The sequence below is a fragment of the Danio aesculapii genome, chromosome 13 (assembly GCF_903798145.1).
Source record: "Danio aesculapii chromosome 13, fDanAes4.1, whole genome shotgun sequence".
NCBI lineage: Eukaryota > Metazoa > Chordata > Actinopteri > Cypriniformes > Danionidae > Danio > Danio aesculapii.
In genome coordinates this window covers 39,467,856-39,487,737 of record NC_079447.1, presented here as the reverse complement: position 1 = coordinate 39,487,737, position 19,882 = coordinate 39,467,856, and the positions used below count along the sequence as shown (strand labels likewise).

Genomic DNA, 19,882 nt, shown 5'->3' with positions numbered 1-19,882 from the left:
TCAAGTCTTGGCTGGGTCAGTTGGCGTTTCTGTGTGGAGTTTGTATGTTCTCCCTGCGTTTGCGTGGGTTTCCTACGGGTGCTCCGGTTTCCCTCACAGTCTAAAGACATGCAGTACAGGTGAATTGGGAAGGCTAAATTGTCCATAGTGTATGAGTGTGAGTGAGTGTTTATGGATGTTTCCCAGAGATAGGTTGCAGCTGGAAGGGCATCCGCTGCGTAAAACATGTGCTGGATAAGTTGGCGGATCATTCCGCTGTGGTGACCCTGGATTAATAAAGGGACTAAACCGAAAAGATAATGAATGAATGAATGAATGAATGAATGAATGAATGAATGAATGAATGAACGAACGAATGAACGAATGAATGAATGAATGAATGAATGAAAAGGAGCTTTAGGGATTTTAAATTGAGAGGCCAACTGACCAAAAGAGGCAAAAACGCCATCAATGTCAAGTTCACCAAAAGAAGCCTATCCAAGATCTCTCCATGAGGCATAAGCACTGTCCATGATAGAAGGGTAAAACAGGGGATTGGAGTGTACTGGGGATAACAAAGGAATATTATAAAGACCAAAATGCCAAATATCTTCTTTTGTGTTCGACAGAAGAAAGAAAGTCATAGTTTTGAAATAAGTAACGGGTGAGATTTTGATGGTAGACTCTTCCTTTTTGGGAGAAAATCTGAGTGACTTTTGAAAGTGTGGCATGGTTTGTTTTTACCAAATAGGCTGGTCACGTTTCAGAAATGTGATGGCGTGAGTTTAATTGCATGTTTGAGCACACATTTTTAACTTCCACCTCCTGTTCTTCTAGCTGCTGTTACCACACATCCGTTTCACCATTGCCATCAACACCAAGGCTCGTGAGCAGCTCATCTGTGAGTGTGGACTCTTTGACAAGGTCAGCTTTTCTCTCACTTCCTCCAGTAGTAAAATCTAATATTTTCGATGCACATGCAAGCTGTGTATACAAAATATGTGTGTTTGAGTACAAGCAGCTAGTGCACATAATATTCTGCATGCACTGTATGCAAGCCTTTGCGTGTAAAATCAAGGGTATACTTTGGCCTTTTATAAATTTCTTTCATGTTTGCTGCACTTATAGTCACTATTAGTAATGTATTTTGAAAGCATCAGTACTAATTAGAGTTATTTAACATGCTAGAGGATTTGAATCATTATTTACACTTTACAATATCACAAACAGTTAATCAAAATGAATATGTAATTAAAAACTTATACAGTGCCTATAGAAAATCATCATACTCTGTGAAAATCTATATTTACTCACATTACACCCCGCTTTCATTTCCCAGTGTTGGGTTGGGAGGGCATCTGCTGTGTGAAACATATGCTGGATAAGTTGGCGGTTCATTCCGCTATGGCGACCCCAGTTTAATAAAGGAACTAAGCTGAAAATGAATGAATGAATGAATGAATGACACCCTGCTTTCAAAAGAACTCAGAAGAAAGTTGTAGAAAGGAGAAGACTACAAAACCATTTCAAAGGCTGGATAGGTTATTTGGAATGTGATTTGATTTCAGGCTATATGATTATTCATCCATTCATTTTCTTTTCGGCTTAGTCCCTTTATTAATCTGGGGTCGCCACAACGGAATGAACCGCCAACTTACCCAGCATATGTTTTTACACAGCGGATGCCCTTCCAGCTGCAAGCCATCTCTGGGAAACATCCATACACACTCATTCACACTCATACACTACGAACAATTTAGCCTATCCAATTCACCTGTACCGCATGTCTTTGGACTGTGGGGGAAACCGGAGCACCCAGAAGAAACCCACACGAATGCAGGGAGAACATGCAAACTCCACACAGAAACGCCAACTGACCCAGCCGAGGCTCGAACTAGCGACCTTCTTGCTGTGAGGCGACAGCTCTACCTACTTCGCCACTGCGTCGAAGTGATAATTAAAAACATTTTTTCAAAGGAGATGATGATTTTCTGTAGGCTCTGTATTTTAGACACAATCTTGTTGGGATGTGATGTAATGTGATCTTCAGACTGCCAGTGCATTTGTGTTGGGTGATTTCCAGTTCTTCTCATATTAGTACACCAGTAGGTGGCGACTCTTTATAGGTGAATGACTGATTTGTTTAAACAGTGATCAGAAAAAAAACAGTGCTAAAAACAGAAATATCCTGTCATCTTTTTACATTACACTTACATTTACATTACCAGTGACTTTTCATTTTCAATTGTGCTCGCTGATCCTCGTAAATCTCTTGTTTTCATCTCCTTTTTCACTTGAACAACTAAACGAATGCTCAGGTCTGTTTAACCGACTATATTATCAATATTATCTATATTATCTATATTATCAATATCTATATTATCAGCACACAGTTGGCTGCAAAACTGTACAAAGACACAAATGACTTTGTACTCTCTGCTTGGTCTGTGTCCGAGTTGTACATGTACAGTTGAATGCTGGTCCTCTCACTCATGTTGCTTCTCTCTGTCTGCCTGTCTGTTGCCAAACACAATATAAATCGCAGCAAAACAAAATATCGCAATGTCAGATTTTTCCAATGTCCTGCAGCCCCAATACACAGACATGCATTAAACTGAGATCAGAATTCTTTTTCTTAAACACAGATGCAACTCTGTGCCTATTGGGTCTCTTTGTGTGTCTTACAGGCTAATGGGACAGGTGGAGGTGGACACATAGAACTTGTCCAGAGGTCCATGAAGGCCTTCACATACAAGTCCTTGTGTTTCCCAGAGAATATAAAAGCACGAGGCATGGACAGCCAGGAGGAACTGCCATACTACTTCTACAGAGATGATGGTTGCGCAGTCTGGGAGACTGTGAAAAGGTGTGTTGCACAGCTAAAAAAATAACTTTTAATGATTAATAATATGATGAATATGACGAATATCAATGTTCTCCTAGTTTTGTGTCCGATGTCGTTGACATCTACTATGACAAAGATGAAACGGTGCAGGAGGATGAAGAGATCCAGGCATTTGTGAAAGATGTTTGCAGCTTTGGAATGCAGGATTTGGACCAATGTGGTAAATACATGCTTCAAGAGTTCACACTTAGCTGATGATTGATTATAAGGCTTGTTTGGCATGCTGTCCCAGGAGAGAGCCCTGAGCTCATAAGATCCCTGAGCCCGGGGCTCCCTCTCATTTGCAAGGCGAGAGCGGAGTTTAAGCTAAGGTAGATCTTGAGAACTCCACTGCTGTAGTAGCTAATGAACAGATAATGATTGCTCTTAAGCGATAACTACTTACTCGGAGCATGTCTATGGTGCCTATTTGGATTAATCAATTAATTTAAGTTGCATGTTTTTGGGTAGTGGGAGGAAACCGGGGAACAGGGGAAACCCACGTGAGCATGGGGAGAACGTGTAAACTCCACACAGAAACATCAGCTGGCTTGGTAAGGACTAGAACCAGTGACGTTCTTGCTGAGGCAACAGTGCTAACCACTGGGGCACCGTGCCACCCATCTAGGAAAGGAGGAGGAGCAGGGGTGGAAGGGGGGATTCTTCAAAATGAAGATGGCTGTAATATGGAAATTAGGGTATTTATTGTGGCTTAGGAATTGTCTGATTGGAGAATCGTGAATTGAATAATGCAGGACCAGCCGCAAACAATCATAAGCACGTGATCCTCTCGAAATTAGTTTATAAATAAACTTCACTTAAAATAATATCCAAAATTGCATAATGCCATGAAGGTGTACTGCTTAATCTGGGTTCAGCCAGCATATATTTTGGTATGACTCATTTCAATTCAATTCAACAAATTGGTTGAATAATTCAGTGACTGACTTGTTAATACAAATGCTGGATGGGCGCTCATGATTCTTTGCAAAGGGAGGTTGATTGGTGTGAAACAGCCCATTCCATTCAGGAGTCATCCCCAAGCCCTAATCCATTCAAAGAATGGAATGTACTGCATTGTCAGTGTGTTTGAGCAAATGAGTGATTCAATGATTCACTTATTAGGAAAATCGTTAGTGGTTAGGGTTAGTGTGGTTTTACCAAGTACTGTAGGACATGTTCCTGGATTAACTTCTATGTTGAACCTAGAACAACATTCCAATCAGGCCCATCCAGCATTTGACATACTGTACGGTACTGCATCTGGAACACATCACAATGTCCAGATCAGGGAGTATCTGTCATATCTGTGACCAATAACTGCATTGAATCACTTTAGATGTTTTCAAATATGGTAAAACAAAAACAATACGATGGTATACTAGATGGAAAATTTCATGTAGCTTTTAGATAGACAGCACAAAACACAGCTTCAGTAGCCATTGTATAGACTGACTAAACAGACTTTTGAAAATTGGGACGGGACTATCCACAATCGATCTTGTTTTCTGGACCCCAATTCCCTCTGTTGTTGCCCAATTCATCAAGCCCCTCTCATATGAACAACCGGTAGACTGCAAGTGTGATTGGTAGCAAAATATGCACATACTGTATGACCATTCACACTCACAAAATACGTGTAAATGGTCATGTGTTTTAGCATGTATAGCATGGACGAAGACAAACGCCAGTCTGGATGAGGAGCATTTACATTTAAAAATTTTAAAATACTATTTAAATACAAAAATGCATTATAGATTAAATGCAGCTTCAGAGATTCTACTGACAAATCTTTAGGCTGTAACCCCTCTCATCTAGATGTTATCATAGTAACCTTTGACCTGATTTGAGCTGAGCTAATAAGGCTTGGGGTTAACATGCTCCTGCAGGGCATATACTGGCTTTTTTCATCCACAGTGGGACATGGTTATCCCATAGCAAATTTAAACAGTTAAAAAGTTTAAACAGTGTGGGCTAGCCCAGGTTTGGCCCACAGTTCACTGTGAATAGCCCACACTAGCAGACAGCCTACATTAATCCCACGATGGCCATCCATTTTGGACCCAGGGCAGTTTTTTTTTCTGGGCCCATGCAGCTTTTGTATAAGCAGCTCATTTCCATTTCCCATTTGATGAAAGGAGTACTACCACCATCTGCCAACTTGTAAAAGGGAGGAATAAACTTTGCCAATGCATTTTGAGCACACCTAAACACATTTTCCACTGTGGTTAGATTAATTATTTTGTTTTTTTTGTTTTGTTATTTTTACATATTATATAGTATAATGTAGACAATTTGTAGACCCTTTTAGAGTGTTAGGACCAGTGTGGGCCAAGTGAGGTTTTCCAGAGATAAGTGAGGGCTGCCAATGCAGAGCCAGCACCTATAGCACAACATTTTGGCAATGAACATACTTACCAGAGCCATTTACACTAATGCATTTTTGTTTTGGTTATGTTTTGCTAAGGTGCTGTAAGTGATTGCAAGGGTGTGGCTAGTAAGTTGAAAGGTCATCGGTGATGGGCAGATTGGCAGTCTGAGTTAAATGAGCCCATCCTTAAGTCTGTATGACAGTCTGGTGCAAAGATATGAGGTCACAAAGTTAGGTCTAATGTTAAGTCAATGGGAATTTTCCAAATTTTCCAGATCAGTTTTCGGAAAACCATAAGTCGGATTAGTTGGAAAAGACATAGCAACTTAAATCAGTACAGTTTGGAAGTTTGGAGTTTATTTGGTGTTTGTAATATGAATGGTCTAGGTGGAGATGCATTCTTAAAATAGTCTAAAAAGAAGAAGAAGATGGAAGAAGAAGAAGAAATTTATGTAGTATAACAGTATTTTGGCTTTCTCAAGCCTATGAAATATGAAATCCATTTCAGTAGACGGATTGAAATGCAAACTTTGAAAAATATAGGAATATCTATCCACAATCCGTCTCTGGATGGTCTTCTGGACTATTTACATCATTCCTTGATTCATCAACAAAATGAAAAATGCACTGGGTCTCCTTAGGTTAGCCCTAATTGGTACCATAAAGAACCAGTGCAGGCTTGTTTGCTGGGGACTAGAACAGTAGGCCTGCTTGTGGAGTGTAATTGCTAAATATAACAAATAGCTGTGTGTCTAACCTGTCTCAAACTCTACAAATGGTTGGCTCCAGGCTAGGCTCATGAAAAAAAAAAGTTTAAACAGTATGGCTTAACATTTTCTTTCTCGGTTAACTTTTCAGCAGGTGAACTGAACCTCAGATCTTTAGTTAGCAAACTCATAAATCATAGTTTCAGGCCAGAGGGTGTTCTCAGGAATGTAAATGTGCTTGACCTCTAAATGGCCCTTTAGGGATGACACGTTTTTTTTATCTTCAGAATTTCCCAAGAGTTTGCAAACCAAAGAGGAGCTGGTGGAGTATCTAACTGTCGTCATCTTCACTGCTTCTGCACAACATGCTGCAGTAAACTTTGGCCAGGTGAGAGTATGTTTCTGCCATATTTTGTTCCAAGAAAAATGGACAGCAAATCTCCAATAGGTTAAAATCCATGCTCTGATACTTTACTTCAGTATGACTGGTGTTCATGGATCCCAAACTCCCCTCCAACCATGCGGAAACCTCCTCCTTCGAAGAAAGGCGAGGTGGACTTAAAGTATATAGTGGAGAGTCTACCTGACCGAGGACGCTCCTGTTGGCATCTGGGAGCTGTTTGGGCCCTCAGTCAGTTTCAAGAAAATGAGGTTTGGAATAAGTGCTTATCTGCATAAAACATAATTTTACATAATATATACGTTATATTGTGCTATGACAGGTACTAAAAGTTTTTTTTTTCTTTGGCAGTTGTTCCTAGGCATGTATCCAGATGAACACTTTATTGAGAAACCGGTGAAAGAGGTCATGGTAAAATTTGGCAAGAAACTTGCAGAAGTGAGCAAAACCATCAAGAACCGAAATGAGGGAAAGAAGCTGCCATACTACTATCTGTCTCCAGACAGAATCCCAAACAGTGTGGCTGTCTGATTCATCAGAAGTGCTACACTAGTAGTAGCAAGTGTTTATGGGTTTAAAAAAACAACATAAATTATATGTTAGAATGATTAGCCCTCCTGAATTATTAGCCCCCTGTATATTTTTTCCACAATTTCTGTCTAACACAAAAGCCCCTTTCACACAGTGATACCATTCCAAAATACCGGTAAAATCTGACATCATTAACCAGAAACGACCTCTAAACGGCTGCGCTTGTACATATAAACACAGAATGGGTCGGGCTTTTGTTGATGATTGATGGTACATAATATGTGTGTGTGCTGGCGCTTACCGACTACTTCACATGCACACGTGGCAGAGTTTGAAGGTAAACAAACAGCGGTTTATCATAAGCATTTTATCGATAATTTTTACAAAGTTGCATCAAGATGGAACATAGAAACAAGAGGTGTGAACCTACACTGGTCTCACGGCTCGATTCGGTTATGATTATCATGCCATCAATTCAGTACAATTCGATATCTTGGTGCGTCACAGTGCATTGACGATGCTTTCCATACACAGTTTTATATTTTTTTCACAGCACAGCAATTCTTGTATTAAAATGTAAAAACATATTTATATTTATATACTATGTGTAATACAATTGTGTCCTTTAATACAAACAGTCAGATATATAAACTGTACCTTTAAACAAATTGAGCATTTATAGCAAATAAACAAATATAAATATCCTGCTCGCTTTCTGAGCCTTGTCTACCAAGTTCTTTCTTACACCCCTTTGATTGGTCACACGCTTTACAGAAAGCGCTGCAATTGGCTCTTATGCGCTGGTGCTCTTCACAGATGAGTGACACTGATAAACTGCAGCAGCGATCACAGCTGATCCATGATAGACAAGGTGGAGAAAATTCTGCAGACATGCGCTCGTGTCAGTATCCAGAAGTATCGCTGTAACCGAAGCCGAAAGGAGAGGAAAAGTCACGCCAGCAGGTCAAATGGGCCAAAGCGAGAGAAAGAGAGAGAAATGGAGTACTTTCATTTTCTCAATCGCAGTGAAATAGGGGCTTCTGCTGTAAGTGTCAGTGAAAGAATGTCCAGCAAACACACACGCAGTTAAATTGTAAATACTCACGCTCGCCTCCCTCGCCATAGTAAGCTACGGCGACATAGCGCATATGAGATTAATGACATCAGAACATAATAACTGGTTTTGATTATTACTGAACCGATACCGAATTGGTGCACCGAAGAAACAATTAATTTTGACAACCCTAATTGAAACATTATCTGACTAACATCTATAAGCTAAACGTGTCTGGAAAAATATTCAAAGGCTTTTGTTTTCATAAACCACGTGGATGTGAATGCATCTGAATGTTCTGATTGGCTGGAGTACACGTCTCACGTCAGCGCGTTCTAATCATGAAGTACTTCTACAATACAACTGCAGTACTAATACTACTTTTCCTGCTCGGTGGGCAATGGTTTCCAAATGAGGTTTCAGTACTTCAGTTGTATTGCTGAAGTACTACCAAGATACCTTGTATTGCACTTTTCAGAAGTATAGCTAACTAAATACATCTACAATACTGCAATAGGGTATATGCAGAAGTATGCTAAAGGACTTTTAATTTGTCAGTAACCTGGGTTTAGCACTTCTGGTGAACTGTATGCCATTACAAAATCGGCGCGTTTAAGGTCTGTTTTCTTTAAAAATCAGCTATCTCCACTAGCTAAATGTGATATCTGATATAAAGTGGGTCTTTGTACAAGAAGCACTGCATTAAATTACATTTTTCCCCACCATGTCTTTAAAATATGAACACTTATTTTACCGCAGTATATTCAATAGAGCTTCTCCGCTAGCCTGCAGATTCTGATGGCTTTTTTATTTATTTAATTTTTTATTTAGAAATTTAAAACTGCTTTTATTCTAGCCAAAATAAAACAAATAAGACTTTCCCCTGGAAGAAAAAATATTATAGAAAATACTATAAAAAATTCCTTGCTCTGTTAATTTGGGAAATATTTGAAAAAGAAAACATAATTCGGAGGAGGGCGAATAATTTTGACTTGAACTGTATATATGGGTAAAATAAGTATTGGACATGCTGTTGACTTGAAATTTATACCAGATGTTGGTAACAGGCCAACATCTGTAATCCATACAAAGATGACAATACTTGTTGTTACAAAGATGTTCAATAACCGCTGTATATAAATGTTGCCATATGTAAAGTATCAGAAATATCATAATTCCATATAATTTACAGTTTTTGAGTTTTATTAATATTTCCCAGTAATGTGTTGCAGCTGGAAGGGCATCCGCTGCATAAAACATATGCTGAATGAGTTGGCGGTTCATTCTGCTGTGGCGACCCCAGATTAATAAAGGGACTAAGCCGAAAAGAAAATGAAGGAATGAATGAGTTTTATTAATAATATTAGTTTTAATGATAAAGTTTTAGCAATAAATGTTTTTTATGTTCTTTAATTAACCTAATGTCAATAATTTGATATGTCTTTGTTTTCTATTTGCAAACATGGCTTTTTTCATGTAACAGTATCTTTTTATCACGTATCGGATTTCAGTGTCAAACTCTGAGTGTGAAGCAGCTTGTGTGAAAACAGTGTGAAATGTTTTATTGCAATATTGTTCTTTTTAAGATTTTAAGATTGATTAAATACTTTTGTAAATGTCTAGTAAAGCTCTGTAGTAGATAGCTTGTTTAAACCTTTCAGACTCTGGATAAATGATCCTCTGTGAATAAACAGGCAGCTGTTTTATAACACAAGTCGAGTGATGTGGACTGTGGTTTTGGATTTGAACCGGTCTCTATATACAGTACGATGCATTGTAGTTGATTTTTAAAATTTTTGCTTAAAGAGATTTATCCAAAATATATAATGATATTATATATTGATACTAACTTCAAACCAGATGAAGGTCCCTTTTTTAAAGAAGACTTTTAGCTGAGAATGTAGTCATTAGTAATTCAACAAAAACGTAACAGCTATACTAGCACTTTCAGAGTAAAAAACATATACTGTAAACCCCAACAGTAAACTTTACCAAATGAAATGAGTATAGGTAACTCAAAATTAACTAAAAGTTAATTCTACTCATTTGAAAAGTGTTTTGAACCAAGTGTTGAAGGTAATGAGTAAATAAAATACCTCATTACTTTTACTTAAATGGAGTAAGTTCACAGTTTAGTTTTTTAACTCAAATGGTTTGTTGCAATAGGTTTCCTCAAACGGCTTGAGTTGCCTTAACTTATTGGGTTTTACAGTACTCAATTGGTTTGAGTTCTGTTATTTTTTTGGGTTTTGCTGTGCTCAAATTTCTTTTGTTTACTCAAATGGATTAAATTTACAATACTCATAAGGATTAGTTTTTGAACTTAAATGGTTTGTTGCAATCGGTTTCCTCAAATGGTTTGAGTAAACTTAACTTTTTGGGTTTTACAATGTATGGACAATAATATCCATGGTCTCATCAAGTGAAACAATTGGTCTGTGCAATTAAATAAATAATTATGTGTTGCAAGTGTGTGTAATTAAATATTGTGTATTTTGATTAAAAATCTATGTGTAGCGTCTTTCAAAGTGGTAGTACCCATTGAATTGAATTTTATTGATCAGCAAGAAATATGGGTTCAAATCTCTAAATTTTCTGTACTGTTTTACTAATTATGGATGGACAATCCGTATTAAGTAAATCAGACTTATTAAGATAATAACAATGTTCTATAATCGCTCAGTGAAATGAATTATTATAGCACACGTGTGAAACAGTTTTGCGTTTATGAGTTATCTGTTTACAAAGATTTAATGACATTACTATAAATTCACTTCATAACATCAGATGTGTTTAAAATATCAGTTAATTTTTTGGTCCCCAGACATATCGTCATGATAAAGTTTATGATTACAATATAAATATATTTCTTATAAAATATGCTCAGAGTGGCTTGAAGAACACAAATAAACATGAAACAATCATTTGTTTATTGTCTTCATGTTTGGTCACTTTAAGCATTTCTATCTTCTCTTTGCTCAGCTACAGGGATTGTTGATGTCTTTACTTCTGTAATGCACTTGTGAAATTTATATGCACGAGGTTGCCTTTTAGTGTCCAGTATGAATGAAACAGAAATAACATTACTCCTGTAGGGACTCACTGTGTAAGCATATTTCCAACCTGCTTCAGCACATTTGCTTGCGCATTTTAAATGGTCCTGAAAAGCTTGATTAGTTGCAGCAATGTGTTTGATTCTGCTGTAAAGTGGGTTATGTATTTATTTTTGCTAAAAAAGAAATATTATGCAAATGTATTTTTCAACATTTTTTGGGGCTCTCTGTGCATATATGAATTATCACCATCAATATTGTTATAACGATAAATACCAGAAAATATTTTTAGGTCCGTATTGCCCTTTCCTACTACTGAAAAAGAGGTCACCTACATCTTGATGGCCTGAGAGTGAGTAAATTAACAGTGAATTACTAGCTACTACACATTATTAAAGTACAAAGTTCAAAGTACAAAGTACATCTTCCACCGCGTTACTGTAATATAATTACATTTTTGAGGAACGCAGTAATGTAACATATTTCATTTTACATGTAATTTGATTACATTTACTAAAGTCAATATAATTCCGTTACTTACTTTACAACAGTGAAGTGCGGTGAGGTTTGTGGCTGGTTGAGGCACTGACACTTTCTAAGTCAAAAGTCAGATTTACAAACATATCCACCCGATATATTTGCCAACTACCGATTGTGTTTCATATATCATATCAGCATTCTTTCACATGGCAGGTACATATTGGGCCAAGTAAAAATCTAAAATGTATAGCGATTAAATATGCCTCCCTAAAAACACCCAGCTGGATGTTACAGACAACTATTACAAGCGACACAAACAGCACCACGGCGGATGCTCTCTCTCTCATTCACACACACAGACAGACACACACAAACAGCACCACGGCGGATATGCGCGTTCTCTTTCTTTCTTGCTTGCTTACTTGCTCTGCCTCTCTCTCTCTCTCTGTCATTCACACAAACACACACGATTCACACACTGGTTTTACCTTTACAGTAGCTGTAAATGAAGTCTTAACATGACTTGCACTATTTTGAAATGATTACGTAATCTTCTGTCCCATCCTTCGAAGCAAATCCTTTAGCTCCTGTATTGGTCGTCCATTATTTATTCACGTTTTGTTTGACAGTGCAATTTTGAGAATTTTTTTGAGCTGATATCCGCGATTTTCGCAGTTAGAGCAAAACAAATTAACAGACTACTATTGAACTTTACTGCATTGAAGAAGAGCAACCACTGAACAAGAATAATAGTAAGCTCACGAGCGCCCTCTTCAGTGCGGCAGAGCTACTGCCTGTCTCACCTCATGTCTTTTTAGTGCGGTTTTATGTCTGATGAACCTAACACTAAATAAGTGATAACCATACGTGCAATACACTACCTATTATATGGAAAGTGAGGACATATAATAAAAATGTCTAGAATGTATAAAAACATTTTAATAAAGCATTACACTGGTAGCATACACCGAGGGAGTAAAAGGAGTGCACTGAACCGCAGTGTGCAGGGGATTGCGCAATCTGACGTGAGGCTCAGCTCAGTGCTGCCTCAGTCTGCTTCCTATGCTTCAATTGAACAGGCAGGAGATATGCAAAATACAGCAATTTTGATAATAAAAATTATTGAAATCATTTGAATCATATCGAAATTGCATTTATTGTACATATTATTGGACAAATATGCATTTTATCATTAGTATACATCTCATGATGGCAGGTGAGGATGAGGCACTGTCCTGCGTTAGAAATATAATAATTAGAAGAAAAAATGCTTCTTTTAAATCACGTTTTCTGCAGCAGCGTCAGTTGATAATCATGTGCTTTTAAATTGCTGGAGAGCTGAAATAGCTGCTGTCGAGAGCGGCTGCTTTAAGTGGAAATACAGACATTACTTTGATTTCATTGGCATAAAAACTAAAATATTGTTGTTATTGTTACCCGATGAGAGGGGCTTTAGTTTTGTCTATTTAATTTTAGAAAGTGAGCTGAAAGCCAGATTTTTATTTCAGCTAAACATCTAATCAAAGCTGAAGGAGGGAAAGAACTAGAGGGTATGGTAGACAAGTAGAGTTGAGTATCATCAGCATTGCAGTGAAATTCATTCATTCATTTTCTTTTCGGCTTAGTCCCTTTATTAATCTGGGGTCGCCAATTTATCCAGCATATGTTTTACGCTGTGGATGCCCTTGCAGCTGCAACCCATCACTGGAAAACTTCCATACACACTCACTTACACTCATACACATACACTATGGACAATTTCATTCATTCATTCATTTTCTTTTTGGCTCAGTCCCTTTATTAATCTGGGGTCGCCACAGAGGAATGAACCGCCTACTTATCCAGCATATGTTTTACACAGCGGATGCCCTTCCAGCTGCAACCCATCACTGGGAAACTATGGACAATTTAGCCTACCCAATTCACCTATACAACGTCTTTGGTATTGTGGAGGAAACCAGAGCGCCTGGAGAAAACCCACGCCAACACGGGGAGAACATGCAAGCTTCACACAAATGCCAACTGACCCAGCCGGGGCTCGAACCAGTGACCTTCTTGCTGTGAGGCGATCGTGCTACCCACTGCGCCACCATGCAGCCTAGCAGTGAAATTGTGTGTTGTGTTTTCTAAAAATATGACCAAGGAGGGATTAAGTAAATAATAAACACGAGTGGCCCCGTACGTAGCCTTGAGGGACAGTAGTGACAGTCTGCGATCTTGATCTAAAGTCCTTAATTGGACAAAGTATAGGTTAATTGAATAAACTCTCTAGGCTGCAGTGTATGAATGGGAGTATGTGTGGGTGTTTCCTAGCACTATGGGTTGCTGCAGTGCATCTGCTTCATAAAACATATGCTTTCATAAAACTTGCCGGTTCATTCCACTGTGGAGACTCTTGATGAATTCGAAGGAAAGTGAGTGAGTACTAAAAAAACTATATCCAAAAACAATTTGCATTCACAAATATACAGTGCAGCTTACACATTTTACTTTTCATAAAAAGCATGATAGGGCAGCACGGTGGCGCAGTGAGCTGCACAATCACCTCACAGCAAGAAGGTTGCTGGTTCGAGCCCCAGCTGGGTCAGTTGGCATTTCTGTGTGGAGTTTGCATGCTCTCCCCATGTTTGCGTGGGTTACCTACGGGTGCTCCGGTTTCCCCAACAGTACAAAAACATGGGCTATAGGAGAATTGTATAGGCTAAATTGTCCTTAGTGTATGTGTGTGAATTGTGTATAAAGTTTCCCAGTGATGGATTGGAGCTGGAAGGGCTGGGTAAAAACACTGGATGCTGGATAAGTTGGTGGTTCATTCCGCAGTGGCGACCCCGCATTAATAAAGGGACCAAACCGAAAATTAATGAATGGATAAAAGCATGATAAAGATTAAATTGGTAGCATTTTTGCATAATCCTGATGACAGCAGCACCTTTATGCATGTAAATAACTGTATAAGTTGGCTGACCATCTATTGAGCTGCATCATCTCAGCAAATGACCCAAGAGGCTTAGCACCCACAAGACCCAAGTGTTTTAAAAGAGGAAATCCTGTAAGTGCTGATGAAAACAAGAAGTTTACAACATCTGCTCAACTGCAGTTCTCATGAGAGCGCCAGACACTCAAACATAACATTCATCCACATGTTTGAACACATGCAGTTTGAAATAAAACCTGTCAGCCAACTAACCATTACATAAACTATCCATTTCAGCACTGTGTGCTTACAAAATAAAGAATTAATTACAGTTTTAGAATATTTTAGCTGATAAAATACATCCACAATGCATCTTTGTTTATTTAACAGTTTGCATCACCCAATAATGAAAATCAATTACAAAAAGCATGGATAAACCATATTACGTTGCTGTCAGGAAGTGCAGATTTGAGATCAGTTTGACAAATCCGCTCTGTTTCTGTAAAGCCCCGGTCACGCGCATCAGAAGCTGATCTCAGATCAGTGGCGCCGGGTCTCGCGCTTCGGTCAGGTGACTAGAATCAGCTGATTCTCTGCAGACGGAACATGGCCGACCTCTCAAAATACTGAGCTGATGATGGGGCGAATAAACAGCGATAAAATACCCTTGACTTCCCTCTCTGCGGGATTCAGGAGATTTTGAGGTGAAGGAAAACACTACAGAGGATATCTGACAACTGTACATTTATAAGGTAAAGCAGTACTTCAAATGAAAAGAGCAGAGATTCAGACTGTTAGCACAGCAGCTAGCCTTGCATGACAGCAGGTGGAGGAATCACATAAATGCACAAAACAGTACAATAACAACTAATAAAATAATCAAATGTGCATTTAATAAGTGTGTATTTATAATTTTAATCGTTTACATTTTTAAGAAGAACTTGAAAGCTGTTTTGTTTGCACTTTATGTTATGCTAAATATATATAGCGTTGAAGTTTTAGTGAATGTGGAATTTTTATGTTTATCAGTCTCTTGTGAATAATTAGTACACTAGCATAAAAATTTAAAACGCATAGTTGACTGCTTAAAGGTATAGTTCACCCCAAAATATTAATTTATTTGAATTCATTTTATTAGGATAAACCCTTTGAGAAGTACCATCTCATTTTTGAAGGGGTCTCATAGTGTCTCCCAATCACATAATAATATCAAAGGCAACAAAAAACAAATGAACTTGTCATCCATGAGACAACAACAAAACACAAACATTAAATGGAGAATCAATTCGTCAAGGTTATCTGATAAGCAACCAAACATAATACAAAATATCCAATCGCAGTATATAGTTGAAGTCTGAATTATTAGCCCTCTGTTTATTTTTTATCCAATTTCTGTTTAACGGAGAGAAGGTTTTTTTCAACAAATTACTAAACATAATAGTTTTAATAACTCATCTCTAATAACTGATTTATTTTATCTTTGTCATGATGACAGTAAATAATATTTGACTAGATATTTTTCAAGACACTTCTACACAGCTTAAAGTGACATTTAAAGGCTTAACTAGGTTAACTAGGCAGGTTAGGGTAATTAGGCAAGTTATTGTAAAGCGATGGTTTGTTCTGAAGACATTCGAGAAAAAAAATAGCTTATTGGGGCTAATAATTTTGACCTTAAAATGATTCCTAAAAAAATAAAAACTTCTTTTATTCTAGCTGAAATAAAATAAATAACAAATAATAAATTTCTTTCTTCAGAAGAAAAAATATTATCAGACATAATGTGAAAACTTCCTTGCTCTGTTGAACACCATTTGAGAAATATTTAAAAAAGAAAAAAAAAATTCAAAGGGGGGCTAATAATTCTGACTTCAACTGTACTTAATTGCATCTTAAAGAAAAACATGTACAATCCAAAGTAAAATATGATAATAAAGTTTGCTTAAACATCTTTAAAGTCCACATGCAATCAAAACTATATGATTTTTGTTAGCTCACGTTGCCAGTTTTGTGGTAAACAATTTATCTGTGCATGCTGTTAAGATAACAAAAAAATGTTTGCTCTAGTAATCTAAAACTCAAATCTGAAAATGCCATTCCTGTCCTTTTCAGTTAAATGATGAGATTACATGATTTTGAGGTATGGGGCGTGGCTAACATACTTAACCATGCTGCTCCAGCTGTTAGGTTTGTTAACACACAGAAACAAACAGGAGGAGCTGTCATAACTCTCCCGAAACACTTTTCCTGATCTTCCTGAAGGAAATGCCTACTTTACTACATCCATTCAGGTTGCAGCAGAAAAACCAAGCCACACCAGAACAAAAAAAACCTGAATCCAAATCTTGATTCCATCCACCAGACTTTCATTTGCCCGGTCCCGCCATGGAGGTTAAATAAGTTGCATGTAAATCTGGTTCTGAGCAAGCATAGGAAGGCTGATACTTTACTACATGTCAACAAGCACTTGCTGACATAAGACAATTTTATCCTACTCATAAACCAATATAAAACAGATGGATCAAAAAAGGGCAGTCATGTTTCTGCAGCAGTATCAATTTTTACAGCTGAAGCAAAGGCTCTCTTTTTAGCGCTAGAAGACATTGAAATGCTGAAGAACACAATTTTATTTTTTCGGACTCAAAATCTTGTCTACAGACATTGAATTCTTTTAGACTGGAGCATCCCATTGTTATTGACATTTTTATCAAAGTGAACGAACTACAGAGAAAATTTTGTAGTTTTCTGCTGGATCCCAGGACATACTGGACTATTTAGAAATGAACAAGCCGATAAAGCCGCCAAAACAACCCTAGCAGGAAAGCTGATGGAGTATAAAATCCCACCTTCCAATCTAAAGCCACTAATAAAAGGCTATATTATAAACAAATGGCAAACAGAATGGGTTCAGTACCCAGAAAATAAACTTTTTGAAATTCAGCCAGAAATAGGAAAATAATCTTATTTATTTTTTAAGTCTAGACACGATGAGATTTATAGAAGATGCCGCATTAGACACGCGAGACTCACAGATGAACATTTACTCAAAGGAGAAGAACCCCCAAAATGTCTATATTGCAACAAAAACCAAACTGTAAAACATATTCTTGTGGAATGCCCTATTTTTAATGTTATCAGACAACAATTTTTATCTGGAGAGACTTTAAGTGAAATTTGTTTAAATGTGAATCCTTCTAAAATTGTAGAATTTTTATCAAAAAGAAACCTTAAAAAACTGTTTTAGATTTTTACCTTATATATTATCATTATTATTAGTTATGTGTTTTACCTTGTATATTATTTATTGCTGTTGATGACTTTTAATTAATAGGATATTTTTATAATTATAGAAAAGTGGTATTTATAAAATGTGTTAAAAACATGTTTTTTTTACAATGACATAGAAGCTGAAATGGCAATAAAATTAAAACTCTCTCTCCCAAGCCACGCCCACTGCTGTCTTATTTAATATTCTGTTTCTCTATAAACTGCGTCACAATACGAACAAAAAAAAAAAAAAAACGGTTCATGGGGACTTTAATGATGTAATAGTTTCATTATTCCAATCTGTTGTATTATTATTCCATTCGTTCAATCATTTTCTTTTCGGCTTCGTCCCTTTATTAATCTGGCATCGCCACAGCGAAATGAACCGCTAACTTATCCAGCATATGTTTCCAATTCTACTAACTCCACATGTCTTTGGACTTGTTGGGGAAACCGGAGCACCCGGAGGAAACCCACGTGAACATGGGGAGAACATGCAAACTCGCCACAGCGGAATGAACCGCCAACTTATCCGTCTTTTACACAGCGGATGCCCTTCCAGCCGCAACCCATCTCTGGGAAACATCCACACACACTCATTCACACACATACACTATGGACAATTTAGTTTACCCAATTCACCTGTACCGCACAGTCTTTGCGTCGCGTCATGGTGCATTTTCTATTTACATGGCAGACTTTGTAAGTGGAAACTGAACACTTTTCTGGCGAGAAAACAGTTAAACAGACCATCTGGAGCATGAGGATAAAAAAATGAGAATCCTCCATTCGGCCTTTACTTTCACTTTCTTTTTTTCTCTTTCGTGGAAAAGGAAACGGTGTTGTAGGCTATGCACAGACATCCATTAACCTACATAATTAATATTGTTTGTTACGTGCAAAGATTTGTTTCAAAACTATTTCTAAATTCAGTTCTAATTTCCAGCAAATGAATAAACGAACAATAATAATGAAGTGTGGTCAAAAAACACACATTATATCCACACACACGTCCTGTGTCCCATATGGACTAAAACCTGACAGGTGCACAAATCTAAGCTTGTTATTAATAAAGCAAATATAAATATTCATTTAATAAAAACTATTAATACTGCTACTAATAATAATATTAATACTACTACTACTACTACTACTACTACTAATAATAATATTATACAAAAGCAAGTTGTCGTGAATAAATTTAAAAAAGGCCCCCGAGATGAAGAAATGGAGGCAGCGGTTTTTATATTTATGTAGAAAGTAGTAATTGTTGTAATATTTTAATCCTTTTATTCTTTATCATTTGTAAAGATATTTGCATATTTCTGTACATCCTGTGTGTATTAAGCAATGTGTAAGAGAGACACATAACTAACGCGCTCTTCGCTGGACTGTAGACCTGCTTTCAGCTGGTCTATTGCTCAGTCTATTTTAGTTCCTTAAAATAGCATCCTGCCAACAATGCGCCTTAACACACCTCTTTTCTAGACCAGAACATCCATGGGTCCACAACTTGCCGCAAATGGATTTGCTATTTGAACAACGTGGTGGAAAAATGGAAAAATTAAGGTTGCGATGGTCTGAAAATAGCAATATGTTGGGGCAAACACGACTTGCGCCTTATTGTGCCTGGTGTATGATATAGGCCCTTAGTCTTCATGTTGTTTAAGAAAAAAGACTGGATCCCACGTTTTATCAAATTTCACGGTTCCTAGAAGCGGTATATCTAATTCTTTCCAAATAATAAAGTGAAGGTGAGTCCAAGAAGCCAGTCAGAAAAAAGAGGCCTAACATTTTTCTTCCAGAAACAAAGGAGAACATTGTTAGCTGTGATCATGCAATACTGGACAGGTAACCGTACATTTCAGTTGAGAGTCTCCAGAAAATCTGACCAGCCAAAACATGCTATCATTGGGTCAGGGAGTAAAACACAATCGTAAACCTTAGCAAAGAACTGAAATATTTCTAACCAGAAACTTTGAATTTAAACACAGGATCAAAAAAGATGTGCTAAGGTACCCTCAGCAGCTTTATGCTTGCCACATGTGGGGGAAGCCGAGGGATAGAATTGATAAGCTTTGTTTTAGAATAGTAAAGTCTGTGTAATACTGAATAAGGATGTGTCTAGAATTTATAGAACACAAATTAACAGATAAAAGGCATTGATCCCAATCAGTCTCAGAGATTAAAATCCCCAGGTCTTCTTCCCAAGTGACTTTCAAATGAAGAGAAGATAAATGTG

The 19,882-nt window shown here is 37.4% G+C and overlaps 2 protein-coding genes across 4 annotated transcripts in view; both read left to right on the top strand.

The window, feature by feature from the left end:
* The window catches only part of alox5a (arachidonate 5-lipoxygenase a), a 39,196-nt gene extending 29,556 nt beyond the window's left edge, over nucleotides 1–9,640 (top strand). The window contains exons 9-14 of the mRNA XM_056471023.1: nucleotides 817–903; nucleotides 2,667–2,845; nucleotides 2,923–3,044; nucleotides 6,229–6,329; nucleotides 6,422–6,592; nucleotides 6,693–9,640. Coding sequence (XP_056326998.1) covers nucleotides 817–903; nucleotides 2,667–2,845; nucleotides 2,923–3,044; nucleotides 6,229–6,329; nucleotides 6,422–6,592; nucleotides 6,693–6,872 — 840 coding nt within the window. The 3' untranslated portion in view covers nucleotides 6,873–9,640. The remainder of the gene's footprint in view (nucleotides 1–816; nucleotides 904–2,666; nucleotides 2,846–2,922; nucleotides 3,045–6,228; nucleotides 6,330–6,421; nucleotides 6,593–6,692) is intronic.
* A 5,332-nt stretch (nucleotides 9,641–14,972) lies between these two features.
* The window catches only part of washc2c (WASH complex subunit 2C), a 49,561-nt gene continuing 44,651 nt past the window's right edge, over nucleotides 14,973–19,882 (top strand). For 2 of the 3 annotated variants that reach the window (XM_056470539.1, XM_056470537.1), the window contains exon 1: nucleotides 14,973–15,125. The gene's annotated coding sequence lies outside the window, so the exon portion shown is untranslated. The remainder of the gene's footprint in view (nucleotides 15,126–19,882) is intronic. The other variant, XM_056470538.1, reaches the window with a different exon arrangement.